Source organism: Pipra filicauda, unplaced genomic scaffold (assembly GCF_003945595.2).
Source record: "Pipra filicauda isolate LSUMZ 115617 unplaced genomic scaffold, ASM394559v2 scaffold508_size1329835_pilon, whole genome shotgun sequence".
NCBI lineage: Eukaryota > Metazoa > Chordata > Aves > Passeriformes > Pipridae > Pipra > Pipra filicauda.
Window position 1 is genome coordinate 619785 of NW_024104652.1, and position 23966 is coordinate 643750.

Sequence of the window (23966 nt, forward strand, 5' to 3'; positions counted from 1 at the left end):
ACCACATCCCTCTCACCCCAAGCTGTGCCACTAGAAATCCCTGTCAAAGAAGTCATCAAAGAGGGAAACTCTCTCCGTCTTGGTCCTCACAAGTGCAGGTTTGCGGTGAATCTTCTCTTCCCTTTCCCACTCCTCAGACCCCGTGCTGGAGGTGTCCCAGAACAGATCCCTCGTCCGGGGCTCCCTGCAGAACCACAGGTCGACCTTCCCTCTTCTGCCTGGAGACAGTTCAGCTCCATCACATTGTCTGGAGAGTCCTTCACCCCACGTGTTTCCTTGGGGAGAGAAAAAAATCAAACATCATATGTTTGCTGAGCTGCGTCCTCAGGCACCTGGAGTTTAGCTGGAAATGGCTATGGGCTGCTGGAGGCACGTAAAGAAGATCCTGAGAGATGCCCTGTAAGACCAGACCCCCTGCTCAGGGCTGGGCAGAGTGAGGTAGAATTCACTCAGGATTATATTGGGAGAGGTTATAGAGTCTGGTGGGAGGCAACATGGCTTTATCCCCAAGGAGAAGAGAGCTGAGGTGAAGAAACACAAGGGAATAGGAAGCCAAGCCTGTTCCCCTTTCTCCTGGTGAAAGTTCACCTCCAGACAAGTTTTTCACTGACTTAAGCACTTTTACCCTCAGTGGTACATTTCCAGCCTGTGCCAAGGGTTGTCACGTGCAAGCAAAGCAGAACAGGGCTCGTGTCTGGATGTCAGTCTGAAGTGGTGGACGGGACTCACTTCACTTTCCCCTTCCTAAGGGACAGTGGGAAGCAGTTTCTGCATAAAAAAACCAACCCTAAATAGTGATTAACCTGAGTGACTATAATATTTACCCCATGGTCCTCTGAGGATGGCAGGAGTCCAGAGGCTCCACTGTGCATGTGGATGCAACAGGTTGGTGGACCATGCAGGGGTAAAGCCAGGAGCAGCTCTCTGGCAGCTGCTGCTAAAGAGGCTCATTCTCCAGTTCTTTCTCCTGCTGAGCCTAGTCTGAGCTTCCCAGTGTTCCCAAGGGTGCTCTGACAGGGAAGACACCCCAAAATATCAGGGAATCATAGAATATGCTGAGTTGGAAGGGGCCCACGAGGATCATCGAGTTCAACTCCTGGCCTCAGACAGGAAAACACCAAGAATCCCACTGTGTGCCTGAGAGTGTTGCCCAAATGCTCCTTGAGCTCTGTCAGCTTTGAGGCTGCGACCACTTCCTTGGGGAGCCTGTTCTGGTGCCCAGCCACCCTCCAGGTGAAAAACCTCTCCTGATATCCAAACTAAACCTGCCCTGACACAGCTCCAGCCCTTCCCTCGGGTCCTGTGACTGGCCACAGAGAGCAGAGATGGTGCTGCCCCTCTGCTTCTCCTTGTGAGGAAGCTGCAGGCTGCCGTGAGGTCTCCCCTCAGTCCTTCAGGCACGCCAAGGGGCAGAGACAAGGCTGACTGCTCTCCCTAAAAACAATCTCACAAGGTCCCTGAAAACAACTGGTGACCTCAGATCATCCAGGTTTCCCCTTTGCTGCAAGGGAGTATCATAATTCCTTTCTCCAGAGCAGAAAGCACTGAGCTGTACCCAACCTGGTGCAGCAGACAAGCTCTTCTGAAGGCCACCCTGCTTGACCCCAGATGAAGATATGAGCTGAGTGTTTGCACCATGTGCCCTGATATATTTTGCCAGGGCACCACACAGTTGTGTACCCAGCACTGACCTCAGCTGCCAGTGGTTCAGCCCTGTAATCCCTCCAGGAATGACAGCTGGCACAGGGCTGTCACTGGGGCAGGGTGGGGCTGGGGCTTGGCTGCAGCTCCCCAGAGTCACTCACATCTCAAAGGAGAGTTGGCAGGGCATGTTTTAATCAGCAACTTTCAACCCTGCCAGAGTGACCACTGTGACATTGTCACAGGCCACGTCCACCTGTGCACACCTCAGGCTGGAGCAGGAGGTGTCCTATGCTGGGGGCAGATGGCAGGGGGCCAAAACTGGTGTAAGGGTTGTTTTCCAACTGTTTCCCATTTTATTTCTTTGTATGTTCACCCATCCAGCATTCTGGGATGCTTTTTCCTGATGGATGTTCTGACTCTCTAAGGATGTTGGACCCCAGGGACACCCTCTGTTCTCACACCCAGTTTACTGTACAGGGGACATATGGGACAAGTAAGACTCTCCTGACAGTGGGAACCTGCTCCTGCAGGGGCCTGGCCCTAAGGACTTTGAGTTTATACCTCTCTGCCTTGTCCATGGCTTTTAATCCACATCCACTTGGGTCTGTTTGGATGCTGTCAGAGAAACAGCCCAGAGCCCTGCGACCTCTCCGAGGCATCCCAATGCTTTGCCTTAAAAACACATCTCCCAGCCTTCCTCCTCCAGTCCTTTGAACCTGCATCTTGTCACTGCAGGAGATGGAGCAATGGAAGCATCTTCCATAGGGAAACCTCTTTGATGACATGTAAGAGGCTGGTGAGTTTTACAGCTCCTTGGAAAATTATTCTACTCACCATGGTCGTCTTCGTGAAAACGCTGATTGTGCTCAGCAGGGACAAGGCCTCGGCTTTCATTGCTGTTGCTTCTCTGGAGAGTGTCAAGGATGTCCATCGGGCTGAATTCCTTGATTTTTGGTTTACTGGCTTTTGCCTCCCTGTGGAGATTTCGTTTCAGCTCCGCCTGGGTTTGCAAATGAGTCGTTAACACAAACAGCAGAGGAGCGAAGACATTTTAACATCTTGACGTGGAGCAGCACTGGGGGGCTGGCCCTGGGAATGACTGCACAGTCGAGGAGTTTAACCCAAGCAAATGGTATTTGCCAAACTGGGCACGTGACACAACATGACCAGGACAGAGATTTTTGTTTTCTCCAGGAGTCATGGCCAAACGAGGGCAAAGCATTGGAAAAATCAGAGGTAATTACTGATCACAGGGGCCCTGGGGATGCTTTCCACCTCTCCTCTGCCTAAGACACCGGGAAAGCTTCATTTCACCTTCCCAGTAAGAGGCTTTAGGTCTCCTGGTCCTTGGGAGAGACAGCCCCATCCCCTCCCCAAATCCATCTCGGCATTACCTCTTGTCGCTTGCGGGTCAAGTCCAGCATCTGAAGCTTGTGTAAGTGCTGTCTCCTGCCAGGGAGGTGATTCAGGCTTTGCCCCCTCTTCTCCAGCACCTACCATGTGTTTAAAGATGTAAATAAATACACCTGCACTTTCTGAAAGAGGAAGGAAGAGCCACCAGCTCACAAACCCCTCGGGCGCTCCTGGATAAACGATCTCCCTGCGTAGCCAACTTGCAGAAATTTATCCCAGATTTCCACTGCACTTGCAGTTTATCTCACAGCTCTGGGGCATGAGGGAAAAAACTTCATTAAAACAATGCATAAGTGTTTCTGCCCCCCGAGGTGTTACCTCGTTGAGTCAGTTCTCCAAGATTATCTCATGATCCAAAGGGAAGAACCACTTTTGGATGTTTGGGGTTGCAGGGGGTGTTTACAGTACATAGCACTTGTAGCCTTAAAATCATGGACTTATGGAGTTGTTAAGGTTGGAAAAGGTCTGTAAAATAATTGAGTCCAGCCATTAACCCCACACTTCCAAACCCAGCACTAAACCATGCCCTCCTGTGCCATATCCACACATTTTTTGAACACTTCCAGGGATGGTGACTCCACCACTCCCCTGGGCAGCCTGTTCTAATGCCTGACAATTCTTTCAGTGAAGGAGATTTCCCCCAGATCTAATATAAACCTCCCCTGGCACAATTTGAGGCCGTTTCCTCTCATCCTGCCACTTATTACCTGGGAGCAGAGCCCAATCCCCACCTGGCTCCACCCTCCTTCCAGGGAATTGTAGAGAGCAACAAGGTCTCTCCCTTCTCCCCACTGACTGCAGGGTGTTCAAGTTACCCAGCCACTAAAAAAGGTGGTCCTCACACTTTTAGCCTCAAAAATATTTAATATCCTGTCTCAGCAGGTCCACCTCGTCCAGGGAACTGTCATGCTGGAAATTCAGATTTTGGATCCTTTCACCCACACACTGGTGTCTCAGCCAGAGACGGGAGCACAAACAGTGTAAAACACCAACTTCTGCCCTTTGGGGTGCCCAAACTATAAGGGAAATGATCCTGCAGACAGGAGTGGCCTGTGCATGGGCACAAACTCATGTGCTTACCTTTGGTTTTGGGCTTGCAGCCACTCCTCGCTGACTCCAGGGCTTCACAGGAGCGATTGCTTGTGGAGGGATGGCAGGTTCAAGCCTCTACAAGTCCAATATTTATAATATTTAGCATTGCTCATTCCACAGAATCATGAAACCTGATATGAAACTACCCTGACATTTTGCCAGCTCCAATTCTGGCCTGTCTGCTTGGGATACAGGAAGGAGTTCGGCATCTCAGGGAGGTGAACATCTCCTTTGGCCCTTCAGGAGAGGACAAAACTCTCCATGGAAGTCTCTTACATCACAGTCAAAGCAGCAAAAGCCCAGTCTGACATTAGTTTCATCCCTGTGGGTGTTTCTCTTTGAGCCTCAACATCACTGAAGGCTCCATCCAAGACCAGAGTGAAGACAAACCACAGCTCACACTGTTCATGGCAGAGCTGGAGCATGGAGAGGTGCCATAATTTAATCTAAAGTATCCTATGAGGTCACCCAATGGCAGATCCCAGTTGTATGAGAGCCAGAGCATCGTTCCCTCTGTCTAACCAGTATTTTTCATGTTGGCCTAAGTAAGACCTTTCGTTGCAGAACTGTGCATGGTACAATATGCCTTTCCTAGTGGGGGTGGAAGTGGGCAGAGACTTGCTCTACAGGCTGCTCTGAGCATGGATTTTTATCTTGAGGAGCTGAGATGCCTTTTTAAATAATTTCAAACTATGAGATGGTACTGAGTCTTTTTATGTCATGGTATTCACAGAAACATCAGGATAAGAAAGAACCTCTAAGATCATCAAGTCCAGCCATTAACCCAGCGCTGCCAGGTCCATCACTAAACCATGTCCCTAAGTGCCACAACTACACACTTTTTGAACACTTCCAGGGATGTTGATTTCACTCTTTCTAGTGTCCCCTTCTAGAATGGGAGCTCAGGATAGCTTCCATAAAAATTAAGGGGAGCATAATCAAAGACTTTGACAGTAAGACCTGACCTACAACTTATTTGGGACATCATTAACTCCTTGATTATGAATTAGTGTCCAATAAATGATGACATGTCTCTGAGCATCTGCACTGAACTGCTGCCGAAGCCTGAACTGTAATTTTGAAGCATCCTCTAAATCCATGAAAACGCAGGAGAAAAGAAGTCAGCAATGTCACATTGCTGGGGAGTTCCTCGTCAGGAACTCGTCAGGCCCGAAGTTCAAACGTCTCTTAGCACCAAAAACCCCACAAAACTGAACATGAAGCTTAACAAACGGCACTAGATGGCAGCATGTGACACCACAAACTGCAGTCCGGGCTGTGCCTCGCTCCTGGATGCCACCAAGGATCCATCAGCGTGGGGTGGATGGAGGCAAATAATCTCCTACATCCTACTCATGTCCCTGCTGCTGGTGGGGAAGCCAAGCTCCAGGATTTTGGATTGTGTCCCTGGCTGGAAAATTGACCCTTTTGCTTTAGCTTTTGTGAACCTCACCGGCTTTTTTTCTGGAAATACTCTCTGACTGAAATCCTCTAAAAGTCCTTGACAAGGCCACACCATCCTGCTCTGCTGCCTTTGAAGATATTCCCACAGGAAAAAGGGCTTTTGCTGTTGCTGTGCACACTCCCTAAGAGCAATGGCATAAGTACAGGGTAGGACTCACAGTGTCTTTGTCCTGCAACGAGTATTAAAAGTGTTTTAATAACGGCTTAAGTACAGCCGTGATAGAAACAAGATCAGTGACTAAAAATTCCCTGCTGGTAGGAGATTCCTAAAGGAGGCTGTGATTCTGCACAACAGTTCTCAGGGTTTGGCTGGGCTCACTTCAGGTGCTGCTGTCACGTCCTCCCACCAAATCCAGGGACAACTTATTCAACAGCTGGTGCCACCTCTGCTCTCTGAAGCCACCAGTGTAAGCCAGAACCACAGCCTCGAGTTGGAGGGGTTTAACTGACCCTGCCTGGTGGCTCTTCTGTTCTTTACTATATTAAAAAGACTTTATTCAAAGCAAGGAAGGCTCAAGCAAAGCACCCCTGTTCCAGCAAGTTTGCTGTTCATAGAATCATGAAGTTCTTAAAAGCTTTAGGTTGGAAGGGACCCTAAAGGCCATCTAGTTCCGACATCCAGCCATGGGCAGGGACACCTTCTACTAGACCAGGTTGCTCCAAGCAGGTTCAGATTAGATTTTAAGAAGAAATTCTTGCCTGTGAGGGTAGTGAGGCCCTGGCACAGGTTGTCCAGAGAAGCCATCAATGCCCCATCCCTGGAAGTGTTCAAGGCCGGATTGGATGGGGCTTGGAGCAACCTGGGATAGTGGAAGGTGTCCCTGCCCATGACCGAACACAGGATTTGAGCTGCAGCCTAACCAGTGCCAAGTACAGGGATAGACAGAAATTAAGATAGAAATAAAGACAGAAAGATATTTCTGAGCTTTAGTTATGTAGTGGTAACCCTTGTGTGGAGGAAAAACCTGATTACCAGGTAAGGTAGAATCATGGGTTTCAGGCCTTGGGGGGGAATGACTCTGGGAAGTGCAGGATGGGGAAATTGAGGGGAGTGTGTGCAGGGACAGAGCAGTCATAGCAGTTCTTGAAACCTAAAATAATTCCTCTCTCAGCATCCCTTACTGCAAAGCATGTCTGTCTGCTTTACCTGCCTCTCTGCTTTACCTGACTCTTGGCCCCTAAGCTGGTACCAGACCTTTATGGGATACTTGGGCTGAAGAGCCAAGATCAGTCCCACGTAATGCAATTTGGATCCCTTCTGCAAAGGGCTCTGTGTTGACCACATTTGCCCACTGGGAGCACCAGGACTCGGCTTCAGGTACCCGGACACCCCAAAGGAAAGTGGGACATCACAGCAGAGGTGATCTCATGTGTCCTTGATGGGTGTCTCCATAGCACATAAAGCTCATCTAGGGATGCCCATGTCCACAGAAAGCCCACATCAAGGGGTCAATCAGAGCAGCTCCTGAGGAGTTTCTCAAACTCGCCTTACTTGAGGTCTTCGAGGCGGGTGCTGCTTAATGATGCTGGTTCCTTCCTTTTGGGGCATGGTGTTGAAAGAGAGGGGCCCTTAAAGATTAAAGAAATAGATGAAGTTATTTTTGGGTGGTCATCAGCTGCTTAGATGTACTCAGCAATAGCTTTCTGCCCTTCTTTTTGGTTGGCATGTCCCACTAAATTCTCTCTCTGCTCACTCCAGTAACACATGGAGAATTCTATTAGCTGAAGAAATAAAGTGGATGCACCTGTGCCTGTGATTTTGAACAAATATCTGCCATGTACCTCTCCAACTTCCCTCTACAACCTCTCATGCATCCTGCATGTGACCAGAACCATCCTTGTGTCTCCTGGGAGCGCTGGGGCCTCTCCCAGCCCCTGGGTCCCCTGTGTGATCAAGGGTTCTCTGCTCCTCCCATGGCTCGTGGCCATCAGCTGGCCAAGAACCCCCTGAGCTCTGCTGCTTCCTCACTTCTTGCCCTGTAAAAATTGGGCACAGGCAGCAGTTTGGGTTTTTTTTCCTTGCTGCTCAGTTCCTGAGATTTATTACTATTATTTTTGGTGGGACTGAGAAATACCTCTGATGATTTACTGACCATGGCAGAGCTGGGCTACAGCAGCCAGTGATGCAGGAGTTAGAGGGCTGTGGTCAGACAAGTGGTATGGTCACAGACCCTGGAAATCAGCCCAGAATAACGTGTTACACACCAGTGATCCTCTGTTAGTTATTAAAGCAGCACTTTTGCTGAGGCCTGGATGTGATCCTGACTTGGGCCTGTTCTGCCCTGGTGCTCCCAGGTGGACACCACTGCCTCTTTTGTTCTTTTCTTGCCCAAATAAACACTTGATTGTGCAGTAAGCATTTCTTTTACAAAACAGTTTATCTGTTTATCCCACCTGTTCTCCCCAAAAAAACTGTTTTGAAGTGTTTAAATTCCATTTTATACACGGAGTTGAGAGAGGTGTTGCTGAGCAGCACCCGCTTCCACGTGGTGGGAGCCCCGAGATTGGCCACAGGGGAGAAGAGTTGGGGATGCAGTGCAGGAATTACATTATAGATGATGCCAAATTTAATAGTTATATTTAACAAGAAAAATAATACTTTGGAGGTCAGCTTACAGGGGACATCTATGAGCCTCATGGAAGATCACCAAGCTGGGCTTTTGGAGAAGAGAGAGAAGGTGATCATAGAATCATGGAATGGGTTGGGTTGGAAGGGACCTTAAAGACCATCGAGTTCCAACCCCCTGCCATGGGCAGAGACACCTTCCACTAGGCCAGGTTGCTCCAAGCCCCATCCAAGCTGGCCTTGAACACTCCCAGGGATGGGGCAGCCACAGCTTCTCTGGGCAACCTGTGCCAGGGCCTCACCACCCTCACAGTCAGGAATTTCTTACTGTGAGGGTGTTGAGGTATGGGAGGATATAGTGACTCCATCAGATAAATGTTTTCTGGGCTCTGCAGAGCCTTGACAATGATTAACCACAGGGTGAAGCTGCAGCTGCTCTGCACAGGCAGGAATGGGAGCCTGACGTGAAAATTTCCAGTGCAGGAGGCTCCTCTGGACACAAACTTCAGCTGTTGGTGGAATACTCACTGAAAGAGTAGCCTGACAGGGCAAAAGGGGGTTAATGAGTCATTGCCTCTGTTTGCAGGGCAAATGAGCACATAGGGAATTTCTAAGGGGGAAATCTAAGGAAAATTTTTAAGGAGGTAGCTCACGGTGCTGAGAAATTGGATATGGCACAGGGAAGGGTCTGGGACTTGGGAGAAGCTTGTTCTGGTGAAGGTTACAGCTTTTGGGAAGTTATTTCTCCCTTATGAGGCTATGGGTGTCTTTCGGGTTTTTTTTAATTGTTCCCTCCCATCCTACCCGTGCATATGTCTTTTAGGAGACTTGTCCTTAGCCTCTACAGATACAGAACTTGAGGCCAAGGGCTTGTTGTCCCTCAACCTGCTCAATCCTGGGGCAGGGAACAGCACCAAGCCCTAGCTGAAGGCATCCTTGTGACTCCTGTTTTTCAACCTTGCACTTCAGCAGCAGCAGGTTCTCCCCTCTGGGGGGATCTGGATTTAACACAAACCAAGCTGAACCCTCACAAACCAAATAAAATCTATTCTCTTGGAATTGTCTTTGGTTATTTAGACAGGAGCTTGTGCTAATACATCGCTCAAGTCCTCCTGAGCATACAGTTCTTATTTCTGAAAACAAAAAGTTATGAAAAATGGCATCTGTTGGGTGTGTGTGGGGGAAGGGTTGGAGATTTTTGTAAAATGCACATTTTTAACAAGCACTTGTTAAATGCCCAGTGATGATAATTTTCCAGAATAGGAATATTTTAGTTGCTCTTGCTATCATGAAGTACTTGAAACCTGCTGTGGTACAGCCAGATCTGATCTGTATTCTCCCCAAGACCTCAGTTCCGGGAATGTCATTACTATCATGCCAGAGATTTATTTGCTTTCACAGTTTCCTGATGCCTCTTGATGAACGATCCTGAAGGAAATATCCAGTCCCTTGTGAGGCAGCAGTTCTTAAGGCCACTCAAAGTGTGTCAGGAATTGATTTTTGGGAATGGAAAAGTGGGGAGGAGGATGCCAGGGCTGCGGATCCTCCTTCCTCTGCATCGCCCTTCCTCAAACTCCGCTGGTTTTCATGGAAGTTTCTCGCTACACTCACCTAAAACAGCTGTGGGAAATGTTTGTCACCACCCAGCTCATCCTAGAGAGCTACACATCCACTTCCAGATGGATGTAAACCTCCCTCCTTACCTCCAGGAATGGTTTGGGTACAGAGGGAGTTTAAAGGCTGCATGGTGCTCTTTGTAGGAAAACACAGCAGCCACACTGTCTGCCTTCCTCTGCTCCTGGCTTGGCAAATCAGCCCCATACAGGACAGGGCTGGCATTTATTGTAATGCCATTTTACCTGCTGAGCACACAGTCCAGAATCTCGTTCTAATTAGGTTAATGCTAATGATATGTCCAGCAGGGGCAAGTGAGCAGGGAGGTGTATGATGGGAGTTACAGGGTAGCTGGACAAGGGCTTGCTTGGACACAAGTGGGTGGACAAGGGCTTGCTTGGACACAAGTGGGTGTCATCATGTGCCAGGTCCGTGCTGGGGAGTTGGGCTGTTCCTTGGGATATGAGGGGTGGGGGCAAGGAGCCTGGGACCTGGGCTCTGGTGAGTGAGACATGGAGTGGAGGAGAGGTGAGGGGCAGTGAGTTTTCCAAAAGCTAAAATGTCCTGGAAATGGCCAAAAGCAGATAAAGAACAGCCTGTGCACACACCTACACCCACCCCACATTGCAGTGGGCAAACCTACAGTCCCAGCTGATGCCACTAGTTCACGATATTCCAGCCACGACCTCCTTACCTGAAGAGGCTCTCCCGTACCAGGTCTCCCGGAGAGGTGGAAGTTCCAGGTGGAAAATGGGTTTTCCCCACTTTTCCACGTCTGATGGGTGCAGGCTGGGCTGTCCTGGCACACTGGGGAGCCGGTGCAGGGCAGAGAGAGAAGGCAGGTCCTCTGCGGAGCGCATTGGTGCCACCTTGGTCACCTTGGGATGTGCCTTGGAAGAGCTCAGGCCCATTTTGCAGGGGGGCTTTGAAAGGGAAGGAAATCTTCACGCACCGTCCTCCCTGAACATGGAGGGATCTTTGTGAGTGATTGCAGAGCCTTGGCAACTCCCTGCTGGCTCCACACATCCTTCCTGGCTGGGTTAAACATTGACCTGTCCCCAGCCATTCCCCTGCAGGGATGAGAGGAGCCTGCTGCTGACATAGAAGGGGAACTCACTCCAGGGAGCCAACACTAAACCCTGGGAAAGCTTTGTTTTTACCTACAAGTGATCTTTAACCAGGGCCATTGTCTGACTGGAGGTATTTCTACAGGCAGCTCTTTTGCTAAATCTCCAAGTCTTGGAAGGAAACTCAATCCTTGGAGCACCAGAAGGGTTAAAGCATCTCCCACCCTGCAGGGGAGAAGTAGCCTTCCTGCATGGGAACAGGGGCTGGCCCAGGAGCATCATCCACTCTTGTTCCTGCTGGCTGGGAGTACTGCTGGAAAAAATGAATCTTTAGCACAAACCCACCTGGGAATGCTGGCAAAAGTAAATCATATTCTGTAGTTCATAGAATCATAGAATCCCAGAGTGGCTTGGGTTGGAAGGGACCTTAAAGTTCATCTAGTTCCAACCCCTGCCATGGGGAGGGACACCTTCCACTAGATCAGGTTGCTCCAAGCCCCGTCCAACCTGGCCTTGAACACTTCCAGGGATGGGGCAACCACAGCTCCTCTGGGCAACCTGTGCCAGGGCCTCACCACCCTCACAGGTAAGAATTTCTTCCTACACTGAGAGTGATGTTCTGGAGTTGCTGCAGGATTTGGGCCAAAGGCAGTGGGATTGGGGCATAAGGGAAAGACCTGCCCTTCTCCATCTGCTCCCAAGGTGTATGAGAGGGTTCTGAGGGCAGAATCCCCTCAGAGCTGTAGGAACAACTCATTTCCAAGATGGGGTGGTTGGAAAATAGGTGGAGAGGATCATTAATGCAGGAAGATTGGTAGTGCAGGGTGGGTTTTGTGGCAGGAGTAGGGTTGTGGGAGGAGGTCAGGGCACCTGTGAACTCAGATGTGAAACACCTGGGAACCAGAAAACACCAAAAGTGTGAGGCGGAGCTCAAAATGTCACCAGAGACAGGGTTCATTTAGTGGGGGCTTATCCCACAGGGATTCCTGGAGTAATCCTGTGGAGGTTTGCAGTGATTGGAGCCTATTTTGGCTTTTCCAGTGGGACAGAAGTTCCAGAAGGGTTACATGGGGAAGTAAGCGTCATGGCAGAGCCAAGTGTCCGGCACTTGTGGCCAATAAACCCATGGGTGAATCCCTCAACTCTCCCTCGATGGAAATGGGGAGGTTTTGAGCTGCAAAATGACACTGGCCAGGGGTAGTACCTCCCAGAAGGAACTACTCATCCCTGGAACAATCCAACCAGTTCATGTTTTCACTCACAAAGCACCGTCATGACTCGTGATTTTGCTTTACATCAGGTCACACAGGGCACAGGGTGTGGATAAAGGCCTTTTAATTAATTCCCAGCTCTCTGCAAGAGCTTTGGGGCTCTCGGCTGCAGAGAGATGCTCCTGCTCACAGCTCTGCTGAAAGGTGGGTAACAGACCCTGCTGGCAGCTGCTTGGTTGGTCCCTGCAGGTACAGGCAGAACCCAAGCCTGCTGTTCACAGCCTTCCCCCGCCCCTCTCCCGGGTGCCACGGGACACAAGGTGTGAAAGGACCACAGAGAGCTAGAGGGAGACATTTGTAGCTACCTCACTGGGAACTTTTTGGGAAGCACTTTTTTCAAGAAGCAAGCCCCTTGCCTCCAAAGGGGTTACTCCAATCTACGGTTTGCTTGGGGAACACCAGCACACGCCTAAGACAGCCCGGCAAGGCTGAATTCCTTCTGGTCCTTTCAGAACAGGCACTCCAGCTCTAGCTCCTATTGCTCCAAGTGTGTTTTCCAGGTTCAGACCAGTGGCCTTCAGTGTGTCCTGCAGAGGTCGACGCTTGAATAAACACCTCCACAGCTTTTCGGGGTGCAACTGGTAAGGCGACTTTATTATAAAAGTGGGGTACAACTGAATGGCCTAAAGGGAGGAACAAAAAGAGCACTGGACAAAAGGGCTCCAGCCTTAAATAACATGGGTAGGGAAGGCACTGGAACAGAAGGTGGGGTTCCTGCGGAGCATGCAAATTATGACCATATAAGGAAAAAAAACATAAATATGCATCAACCAATCAGAACACAAGAATCACATAAAAAGGTATAACCTATACAAAACCATACAATGACAATAAACCAAATACAGAATTTATAATTTTCAATCCCTTAACAGTGTCCAGCAAGATCTTTAAGTGTACTTAATGTTGTGGAAGTGGCCCTTCAGGATAGAGCCTTTTGCAGCCTGAAGTGCCATTGTCCCTGTGTGTGTGTGCCCACGGGGCAAGGGGCAAAAGCAAGGCAGGAGCGGGCCCGTGAGCTGCAGGGCTGAGGTTTGTGGCGATTGAGTTCCACAAAGATGCAGGTCAGGGGGAAAAAGAGAATATTTATTAATGTAAGGGGAAGGGGAGGGATGAAGTGTGGACAGGGGAAGGTTTGGGGAGGGTTGAGAAGGGAAGGTTTGGGAAGGTTTAGGAAGGGAAGGTTTGGGAAGGTATGGGAAGGTTTGGGAAGGGGCTGTCCATAAAGATGGGCAGGCCAGGAGCTGCCTGGCCTTGCCGGCTGGCTCAGTTGGGCCCAGCATCAGCTGAATCTCCAGCTCCACTGAGAAGTGGTCTCGTCCCTTGGTCTTCCGGTGCTGTTGGAGGGACGCAGGTTGTCTGGCTGGAGATTACTTTGTTACTGCCCGTCTGAAAGCGGACAAGAATTCAGTCCGCATGGTGCAGTAGGACGGGCAGTCGTCTTGGCTGATGGCTTCAAAGGCTGGAAGAGAGAGGAACAGAGCCACGGTCAGAGCCTGGATGTGCGGGAACCCAAGGAGACCCTCCTGTCGGGGCCATCCCAGTCAGCTCTTGCCATGGCCAGGAGGGAGCAGGGGTCAACAGGATGAGCGGGAAGGTGCTGGCTCCCAATCCTCTCCCTGCCCCTGAAATATGTCCCTGCTCTGCCCACAGCGCCCCTTGTCCGTGCAGGGAGCAGAGCCCCGCGCAGGCAGGGCAGGGATTGCAGCTCCCTGTCCAGGGTCTGTGCTCCCCCCTGCCAGTCCACAGTGAGAGCCCACTGTCCTCACTCACCCCTCATGAGGAGCTGCAGGTCTTGCATGTGCCAGGCAGCCACTCCTGGGAACAGAGAGCGTGTCAGGGCCCCAGCAGCACAGCTACTCCCCCACGGCCTCCTGGCCTGGCAGGGCTGAGCCAGGGCCTTCCCACATCGGGACACCCAAGGGTGCGGCTGGTAGAAGGTGGCAGCAGCTGCCAGGGCACTTGGGGCTCCCCAGCACATCCCTGGGCCACATCCTGCTGCTGCTGGAGCAGCCGGGGCTGGGGCCAAGCTTCAGTGGGGCGGGAGGGACCGCGGGCTTGTGGCTCACCCATGAACCTGACGGCCGCCTCTCGCAGGGGCTGCTGTGGGCTCTGCAGGTAGGGCAGGGCCTGGTGCAGGTGCTCAGCCCTTCGGCTCACGTCCTTGTCCATCTGCAGAGAGCAGGGGGGTGTCTGTGGCTGCAGCAGTGGCCGGGGCACAGGGCCAGCCCTGCACACTGGGCATCGGGGCCTGGGGCTTGTCCAGACTGGGGCTGGGCCTTCGGGGTCATCCTTACCAGGCAATCACAGAACTTGAAGTGCTGCTCTTTCCTCAGCAGTTTCTCCAGGTCCCTTCTCTTGAGGAACCTTGCAGCGCAAAGCAGCACTTCTCGAGAGGCCTGCAGAGCAGCAGAGAGCGGGACATGGCACCACAGCCCAGGGCACAGCCCCTGTGTCCCTGCTCCAAGGCCAGCAGGAGGCTGGAGCCCTTGAGGCCCCAGGGCAGGAGGCAGCCCAGCCCCGTGCACAGGGACACCAGAGCCCAGCACTGCTCACCTCTGCCACGCACTGGTTCTCGTCATGCCCATGGATGAACAGTGGGACCAGGCTCTGGTGCACCTGAGTCTCCAAGAGCTGTGTTCCCTCTCTTGCCAGCACCTCCATCAGCTCTCGGAAGAGGCGAATGGAGAGCAGCTGCACGTGGGTGTTGTCCTGGGGCAAAAGAGGAGAAAAAGACCTGAGCACTGGATGCTCCAGGTCTACCAGGAACAGGCACAGGCCTGAACATCCACAGGGCAAAGTTTCAATGCAGCACCCAGTGCCTGGAGCTAGGGGGCACAAAGCCTTACGTTGTCAAAGAGTGGCCGGAGCGCCTCAGCCAGCCTGGGGGCAGTAGAGACGAATGCCCGAATGTCTTCATCCCGGAGCACACTCTCAAACACAGAGAGGGTCATCACGACCAGCTCTCCATCTTCATCAGGCAGCAGCTCCAGGAGGTGTTGGGAAAGGCTGCAGATGCTTTGGGCCTGTGTGGAACACAGTGCTGTGCTGTCAAGCCCTGAACAGCTGCCCCACCAAGAGCTCTCTGGCAGTGCAACCCCACGCTGCTGCCTCGGGGCCCAGAGGCCAAAGGGCTGTGCCACAGAACCTGGGCAGCAGAAGAGGGAGGCAGGAGAGCTGGGAGGAGCATCCACAGCTGCCAAAGGCCAGCCAAACCCAAGCGCTTCCCTTCCCCAGCCCCAGGCTGCCCGTGTGGCTTCAGCCGGGTGTCCCCTTCTCACCATTGAGGGATCCACAGCAAGCACCAGGAGGCCTCTGAGTGCCAGGCGCTGCCTCTCTGGGCACTGGCTCCGCAGGTTCCTCGACAGGATGGGCAGGACCCTGTCATGACATTTGCTCCCATCCAGAAAGTCCAGGACCTGGAAGGCAGAGAGCAGTGATGGGGGTGCCCGGGCAGCAGGAGCCTGGAGCTGCCCAGGGCTGGGCCCAGGCAGCAGCACAGGGCACAGGCACCGTCCCGGGCAGCTGTGGCTGTGAGAGGGCAGAGAGAGGGAGGCAGCGGGGCCAGGCAGCGCTCGCCATCGGGCTCACCTCCACAAGGAAGGCCAGGGCAGGCAGCTCCCAACGGGGGTCCTCAGTGCTGAGCAGCCCCAGCAGGTGGATTGCCATGGGGGAATAGAAAGGGACCAAGACGTGGCGCATCTCCCTGTCAGGGGGAAAGAAGGAACCATGGAGCCTGAGCAGGGTGGGCAAAGCTCTCCCAGCAGGCTGTGTGGGGTGGCCTGTGCCCAGGCCAGAGATGATGGGGGCAGCGGGGACGAGGGTGTCTCACCTGGCCAGCAGCCCCACTGCATAGTGCTGGGTGTCAGCACAGAGGAGCGTGTCCCAGCCACACCTGCGCTCCACTGACACCACTTCATTGTCCCACTGCAGCCGGCACAGCAGGGCCTTGATGGTCTGGACCAAAAACCTGTGTGTAGAGCAAAGGCCAGGTCATGCTGGGAGCCCTGGCCCCAGCCCCAAGGGCATGGCAGGGAGAGAGGACAGGGATGGAGCACCTGTTGGGCTGGGTGGGAAGGCGGTGTTTCTCCAGGCATCCCCTCCAGAAGCTGTTCACCTCTTCTGGCACCTGCTCTGTGCTCATGGACACTTGGAACAGCAGAGCCATGAGCAGGCGGGGGACGTAATTCATGAGTGCATCCTGGCACTGGGGCTCCTGGATGATCAGCCACAGTGCCAGGGTTGCCTGCAATCAAAGCACGTGGAGACAGCGCTCAGTGCAAGAGGTCCATGTGTCAGGGCCCGAGTGTGGGAGGGAGAGGCCAGGGGAGAGCCAGGGGGAGCAGCCTGCCTGGTGTCCCTGAACCTGCCCCTCAGCAACATTGTTAACCCAAGGCCTGAGGCAGGGAGATGCAGGGGTGGGGGAGGTGACGTGGGGAGGAGCAGAGGCCACTTCTAGAAACTCACAGTCAAGGTAAAGACATCTCTGCTGTCGCCATCGGAGGTGGACATTCCATGCACTGGCCAGTCCTCCATCACTCGGAGCAGTGTTGGCAGCACCTTCTCCGCTGTTGTTCCTGAGGAGCCGATGCTTCTCCACATCATGGCAGCAGCTCTGTGGAGCCAGAGCTCTGCGTCAGGGGGGTCTCAGCCCCGGCACCATGGCTTGGGGAGCTGTGGGGGCCCAGGTGACAGAGCCACGGTGCCTTGAGGGGCAGGGAGGGCACATGGCAGTAGGACTGGGGGCTGACAGGCTGGGAAATGGAGGGACCCAAGGGTCCTGGAAGTCTCCATCTGTCTGGCAGACCACATGGGACAGGCTCTCCAGGGTGAGGGGTTGTAAGGGTTGGTGATCCCTGAGCCAGCAAGGCAGCAGAGCCCTGTACCTGTCACACTCTGGGGCACAGCGCAGGAGACTCATCACCACATCACGTGGCTGTGCCTCAGCGAGCCTGCAGATGTTGGTGTGCATCGTGACCCCTGGAGCCATGTGGGAGGTGAGGCACTGGTGCATGGATCTCACGATGGTTGGCACCTGGAGAGGCAGTGGGGGACAGTTGAAGAGGTGCCAGAGGGAGCAGGTTGCCCAGCTTCCCCGAAAAGTGTTTCCCTTCCCACCACACAGTGTGGCCTCAAAGGCTTAGGGGCCAGCGGACCTGGCATGAGAGGCCACGAGACCCCTGGGGCACTTGAGCCCCGGCCACAGGCTGCTTACTTACAGACACACTTCCCCTCCATAAAAATCTGGAATGGCAGCTGTATTGAGTTTCTGTGGCCAGGTCTTTGTCCCTGGCCAGGAGGAGGCTGGACCCCACAAAACCCCAGGGCAGGAGGCAGCCCAGCCCCTGCCATGGTGACCCCAGAGCCCACAAGTGCTCACCTCTGCCACGCACTGGTGCTCATCATAGTGCAGGAAGAACCACAGCACCAGGCTCTGATGCATCTGCATCTCCAAGGGCCTTGTTCCCCCTTCCACCAGTACCTCCATCACCGTTTGGAAGAAGCGAAAGGAGGACAGCTGCACGTGGGTGCAGAGGAGAAAAAGAGGAGAAAAAGACCTCAGCACCGGATGCTCCAGGCCCATGAGATACAGGCACAGGCCTGAACATCCACAGAGCACAAAGTTTCCTGGCAGCAGCCAGTGCCCGTGGACTGGGGACACAAAGCCTTACGTTGTCAAAGAGTGGCCGGAGCGCCTCAGCCAGCTTGGGGGCAGTGGAGATGAGTGCCTGCATGTCTTTGTCCCGGAGCATATTCACAAACACAGAGAGGGTCATCACGACCAGCTCTCCGTCTTCATCAGGCAGCAGCTCCAGGAGGTGTTGGGACAGGCTGCAGATGCTTTGGGCCTGTGTGGAACACAGTGCTGTGCTGTCAAGCCCTGAACAGCTGCCCCACCAAGAGCTCTCTGGCAGTGCAACCCCACGCTGCTGCCCCGGGGCCCAGAGGCCAAAGGGCTGTCCCACAGGGCCCGGGCAGCTGTACAGGGAGGCAGGAGAGCTGGGAGGAGCATCCACAGCTCCCGAAGCCCAGCCAAAGGACAGGAGATTGCCTTCCCCAGCCCCAGGCTGCCCGTGTGGCTTCAGCCGGGTGTCCCCTTCTCACCATTGACAGATCCGTCCAGAGCACCATGCGGCCTCGGAGAGCCAGGTGACGTCTCTCTGGGCACTGGCTCTGCAGGTGCCTTGACAGGATCTGCTCAACACTGCTGTGACATCTCCTTGTGTCCAGATAGTCCAGGACCTGGAAGGTGACGAGGTGCCCGGGCAGCAGGAGCCTAGAGCCACCCAGGGCTGGGCCCAGGCAGCAGCACAGGGCACAGGCACCGTCCCGGGCAGCTGTGACTGCCAGAGGGCAGAGAGGGGGAGGCAGCGGGGCCAGGCAGCGCTCGCCATCGGGCTCACCTCCACAAGGAACTCCAGGGCAGGCAGCTCCCATCGGGGGTCCTCAGTGCTGAGCAGCCCCAGCAGGTGGATTGCCAGTGGGGAATGGGAGGGGGTCAATTGGCGGCGCATCTCCCTGTCAGGGGGAAAAGCATGAACCCTGAGCAGGGTGGGCAAAGCTCTCCCAGTACTGACTCACGAAGTCCTGCTCTTTTCCCAGCAGCCCAGGATGGGATATGGGCACTATGGCAGGTGGCTCCTCATGTGAACCCGCCTCCCGCAGCCTTTTCCAAGCTGCTCGGCCATCCCTTGGGGCCAAGGCCCTTTGGCCCACGCCCACGGGAGCTGTGTGGGGTGCCCCGTGCCTTGGGTAGAGATGATGGGAGCAGCAGGGACAAGGTTGTCTCACCTGACATGCAGACCCACTGCATAGTGATGGGTGTCAGAATTCAGGAGCGGGTCCCAGGCAAGCCTGCGCTTCCTTGCCATCCAAATATCCTCCCATGGCAGATGGCAAAGCAGGGCCTTGATGGTCTCTACCAAGAACCTGTGTGCAGAGCAAAGGCCAGGTCATGCTGGGAGCCCTGGCCCCAGCCCCAAGGGCATGGCAGGGAGAGAGGACAGGGATGGAGCACCTGTTGGGCTGGGTGGGGAGGCGGTGTTGCTCCAGGCATCCCCTCCAGAAGCTGTTCACATCTTCTGGCACCTGCTCTGTGCTCATGGACACTTGGAACAGCAGAGCCATGAGCAGGCGGGGGATGTAATTCATGATTGCATCCTGGCACTTGGGCTCCCGGATGATCAGCCACAGTGCCAGGGTTGCCTGCAATCAAAGCACGTGGAGACAGCGCTCAGTGCGAGAGGTCCATGTGTCAGGGCCCGAGTGTGGGAGGGAGAGGCCAGGGGAGAGGCAGGGGGAGCAGCCAGCCTGTTGTCCCTGAACCTGCCCCTCAGCCAGATTTGCAGCCCAAGGCCTGAGGCAGGGAGATGCAGTGGTGGGGGAGGATGGAGAGTCACTGGAGAGGCGATGTGGGGCAGAGAAAAGGCCACTTCTAGAAACTCACAGTCATGGCAAAGACATCTCTGTTGTCGCCATCGGAGGTGGACATTCCGTGCACTGGCCAATCCTCCATCACGTGGAGCAGGACTGGCAGCACCTTCTCTACTGCTGTTCCCGAGGAGCCGATGCTTCTCCACATCATTGCAGCAGCTCTGTGGAGTCAGAGCTCTGCGTCAGGGGGGTCTCAGCCCCAGCACTGTGGTCTGGGCAGCTGTGGTGACCCAGGTGACAGAGCCACGGTGCCTTGAAGGGCAGGGAGGGCACATGGCAGTAGGATTGGGGGCTGACAGGCTGGGAAATGGAGGGGCCTGAGGGTCCTGGAAGTCTCCATCTGTCTGGCAGACCAGGATCTGGGACAGGCTCTCCAGGATGAGGGGTTGTAAGGGTTGGTGATCCCTGAGCCAGCAAGGCAGCTGGGCCCTGTACCTGTCACACTCTGGGGCACAGCGCAGGAGAGTTATCACCACATCACGTGGGTGTGCCTCAGCGAGCCTGCAGATGTTGGTGTGTGGAGACACGTGGAACGTGAGGTCGTGGTGGATGGACCAAACGATGGCTGGCACCTGGAGAGGCAGTGGGGGACAGTTGGGGAGCTCCCAGAAGAAGGAGGTTGCCCAGCTTCCCCAAGAAGTGCTTCCCTTCCCACCACACTCTGCTGGCCTCAAAGGCTTAGGGGGCCAGCGGACCCAACTTGAGAGGCCACGAGATCCCTGGGGGACTTAAACCCTGGCCACAGGCTGCTTACTAGCTTCCTACTGGAGACACCTTTCCCCTCCAAAAACTGCACATTGGTAGCATCGGTCACACTCTCAGCTGGCGTGGTGTCAGTGTTTCCGATGCCCTCACTCGTGGTGTCACCCTCTGCCATGAGATCACTTGTGGTGTCAGCGTCGGTCATGGCAGTCTCAGGGTTTGCTGCGTCATCCATCGGTGCCTCATCAGAGCTTGCTGTGCCCTCAGTCGGCGTCGGTGTGATGTCAGCCTGTGCCACGAGATCAGTGTTGGAGCCGGTTGTGTCACCAGCCAAAGCGGTGTCAGGCTTTGCTGTGCCGTCCATCGGTGCCACGTCAGAGTGTGATGTGCCATCAATGGCCATCGGCGCCATGTCAGCCTTGGCCATGACATCAGTGGCTGCGGTGTCAGAGCTGGTTGTATCTTCAGCCAAAACGGTGTCAGGCTTTGCTGTGCAATGAGTGGGTTCAGTGTCATCCTTCGCAGTGAGATCGGCCAGTGCGGTGTCAGGGTTGGCCATGTCCTCGGTCACAGCAGTCTCAGAGGTTGCCGTGCGATCAATCGGCTCGGTGCTGCCCTCAGGCTTCTCCTTGAGCTCAGCTGGCCTGGTGTCAGGCTGTGCCATGAGCTCAGGTGCTGTGGTCCTGGGTGTTCTGCGCCGAATGCGCATGATTTTCAGCAACCTCTGCAGGAGAAGGAAGGGCAGGGAAGAGAGGGAAGTCTGAGGGAGCGCTCCACCAGCAGTGCCAGGCTGAGCAGGGACAGCAGGCCCAGCCCAGGGGGGGATGGCTGCAGGTACCTGAACTGCTCTGCGGAAGCGGCCACGGGGGCGGTCCTGCTCCTCTGTCCGCTCCTGACCTGGATCTGTCAAAGAGGGAGCGCAGGCAGAGCTGAGGGGCTGCAGGAGAGGCCAGGGAACACAGCCCAGCCCTGCACTCCACAGGCAGGGCCGGCCCTGGGTTGCCCAGTGGATGGAGCAGGGATGCTGGGGGGTCACCCTTGGCCCCTCTTCCCCCCTCCTTTTTCTCTGGGGGCGCCCACAGGGGACAGGAAGGGGCCAAGCTGGCTGCAGCCACCAGCCCTGTGGCCCAGCTCCAGCACTCACCCTGCTGCAGGGGCTCCTCAGCTTGCTGTGCTGGGGCCGCCCCAGGGCCTCTCCTGTTCCTCTTCCTCCTCAGCAGCCTGAACAGGCTGAAGCGTCTCCCCGCCATCCCACAGTGTGGTCTCAAGGGAACTTGCACGAGAGACGCCTTAGAAAATACCCTGGTGGGCAAATCTTACAAAATTGCCTCGAGGGCACCTTCCACAGGGACTACAGGTGACCAAGTCCCGTGGTCTGGCCTCGAGGGCACCTTCCACAGGGACTGCAGGTGACCAAGTCCCGTGGTCTGGCCTCGTAGGCACCTTCCACAGGCACTGGTGATGCCCAGAAAAGCTCCGGGTCACCAAGGCCCGTGGCCTGGCCTCGAGGGCCACTCCCACAGAGAGTGGTGATGTGTCGGAAAAACCTCCGGGTCACCAACTCCTGGGGTTTGGCCTCGAGGGAACTTGCACAAAAAAGAGCTCTCGGAATTGCTTCGGGTCAGCAACGAACGAGTTGGCTGCGAGGAGACTCCTCACAGCACCGCTCAGTCCCGTCCTGACCAGACGCGTGCTCCGAGCACTGTGGCGCGGCCGCGTTGACGCCAAACACCTATATCAGGGTGTGTCACAAAGGGCCCTTGGACACCCTGCCCTGTCCCATCCCATTGGCGATGGCCACCATGTCACAAAGGGCTCTGTGACACACTGCCATGGGCAGCTGCTCTGACCCCTTTGGCCACGGCTGCACTGAAATCAGCAGCAACTCATTTGCCTTCAAATGGTCCATTGAGAGTCAATCTCAAAAACTAAACAGAAGCAAAAAAACCTGGGACAAGAATAGAATAGTTCTGATAAGGGATAAAAGTCCTCAAGGAATAAAAGTTCCCTCAGTCTTCCAAAAGCACCCCAAATAAATGGAGGATATTGCAAAAACACTGATCCTCCCTCTGGTGCAGAGAGCTGACTGGCCAGGAAAGTTTTGCAGGGCTTGAAAATACAAACTGAAATCTGTATGGGATGATTTGGAGTTGAGAGCAAGTGCTCCAGCCTTTCTAAGGCTTTCCAACTCATCCTAGGGACACTCGGGTGAGGGGCTTTAAAGTTCAGGCTGTCTTGAAATCTTGCCTGCAGCCATGAGGGAGTCCTGGTAAAGTCTTCTAAGAACTGTGGGTTACCCCTGGTGGTCAGGGTGGGTTCTGCCCTGCTTCCTGTGGACTCCAAGGGACAGCTCTAAGTAAGGAGGAGAGAGAGGACTAAAATGTCCAGTGACAACTAGTGATGTTCTTGAGAGAGGACATGAGGGGATTTTTCATTTGTGGGTGTTGTGATAGCAGAGGAGTGACAAGACACAGAAGTGAGAGCAGATACACAGAGGAGAAAAAGAAATGTTTCTTTTGGACAAGCTCACTGCTGGGATGGAGAAAGCCAAGAAGGCAGGAATATTCAAACCAGGGAAAAATAAAACTACCCACAATGATCACAGCTCGTGCTAAAATGCATTTCGGAAGAAACATCAACCCCTCTCCCTCCCAATCCCCAGCACCTCCCTCATCCAAAACCCCCAAAGAACTAAATCTTCGAGTCTTTGATGAGAAAGGAGTACTCTGTGTTTACTAGGCCATACGAGATGTCAAAAGGTCTGGAGCTGGTCACTGCTGGATACAAGATCTCGGAGCATGTGGTGGCTGGATTTTGTATGTTTTGGCTATTTCTAAGGTGAAGCCTGTGTTCCTCCCCAGGCTGACCTGTCCCATCTGAGCTCCAAAAAATCTGCCACACTTCTTTTCTCTGGCTAATAGGGACAGATTAAGGAACTTAAAAGCCTTGGAAGGAGCCCTCTCAGAAGTCTGCTAAAGCACTCTACAAGTTTTTCTGGCAGAAGGGTTGCTTCCCTGTGAGGAACGATAACATTGCTGAAGCTGTTCCACCTGCTCTCTCCAGAGGAGGCAATGGGAAGCCCCCTGCTCTGTCTGAGGCTGGAAGGAGCCTTGGCTTGGTGTTCCTGCAAAACTTGGAGCTCTGGAAGAAGAAAACAGCATGGGCAAGGGGGCAAAGAGGAAAAGGGGGGGCAAACCAGGGGCACTCTGCTCTGGCCTGGGTAGAATAGGAAAGATGAAGGGTTGAGGTGAGAAGAGTGGTCTGGAAAAGGACAAGAAAAAAGGAAAGAAACACACGCCCAGAAAACGGCTGCAAGCTCTCAGCCAGCCTCGGCACCATCCAGCTGCAGTGGGGACATTCAAAGGTCCACATTTCAGGCATTGCAACCTCACTGGGACGATGTCAGCCAAACGGTGCCACAGGAAAAGCAGGACTTCCTTGTTCCCTACCCAGTTCACCCCATTTTGCTGTGAACTTTGCAAAGTAATTTCAACTCTCTTCATTCCAACTTGATTAGGTGCCATCAAAGCCCCCAAGAAACGCGCCCCAAAACAAAGCCCGCACGCCGAGTGCCAAAATCGTTAATCAGCTGCCATTAATGCCCAACCGGCAGAGCTGTTCCAAGAAAGTTTTCAGCGGCCGAGCCAGCCCATCCCGATGTGCTCCTCCCTGCGGGCGGCTGGGGCAGCGCTGCCCTGGGTC

At 54.1% G+C, this 23966-nt stretch overlaps 3 protein-coding genes across 3 annotated transcripts; all 3 read right to left on the reverse strand.

Moving 5' to 3' along the window:
* Window positions 1–23: 23 nt before the first annotated feature.
* CCDC198 (coiled-coil domain containing 198) lies at window positions 24–10729 on the reverse strand. Its single transcript, XM_027719737.2, has 6 exons — window positions 10488–10729; window positions 7106–7182; window positions 4138–4224; window positions 3039–3137; window positions 2479–2644; window positions 24–275 (listed from the first exon to the last, which is right to left on the reverse strand). The coding sequence occupies exons 1-6, from the start codon at window positions 10702–10704 to the stop codon at window positions 31–33; spliced, it is 891 nt and encodes a 296-aa protein (XP_027575538.2). The 5' UTR covers window positions 10705–10729; the 3' UTR covers window positions 24–30.
* Window positions 10730–13271: 2542 nt separating this feature from the next.
* Window positions 13272–19305, reverse strand: LOC113987228 (maestro heat-like repeat family member 5). Its single transcript, XM_039386830.1, has 18 exons — window positions 19147–19305; window positions 18921–19058; window positions 18533–18647; window positions 18234–18371; window positions 17801–17977; window positions 17509–17646; window positions 17015–17163; window positions 16596–16743; window positions 16187–16374; window positions 15961–16098; window positions 15720–15834; window positions 15410–15547; window positions 14978–15154; window positions 14685–14840; window positions 14426–14527; window positions 14198–14300; window positions 13902–13946; window positions 13272–13590 (listed from the first exon to the last, which is right to left on the reverse strand). The coding sequence occupies exons 1-18, from the start codon at window positions 19278–19280 to the stop codon at window positions 13499–13501; spliced, it is 2391 nt and encodes a 796-aa protein (XP_039242764.1). The 5' UTR covers window positions 19281–19305; the 3' UTR covers window positions 13272–13498.
* Window positions 19306–19563: 258 nt separating this feature from the next.
* LOC120324379 lies at window positions 19564–21950 on the reverse strand. The gene is made up of 5 exons (XM_039386833.1): window positions 21409–21950; window positions 21103–21167; window positions 20317–20988; window positions 19998–20134; window positions 19564–19723 (listed from the first exon to the last, which is right to left on the reverse strand). The coding sequence occupies exons 1-5, from the start codon at window positions 21512–21514 to the stop codon at window positions 19564–19566; spliced, it is 1140 nt and encodes a 379-aa protein (XP_039242767.1). The 5' UTR covers window positions 21515–21950.
* Between the last annotated feature and the right edge of the window lie 2016 nt (window positions 21951–23966).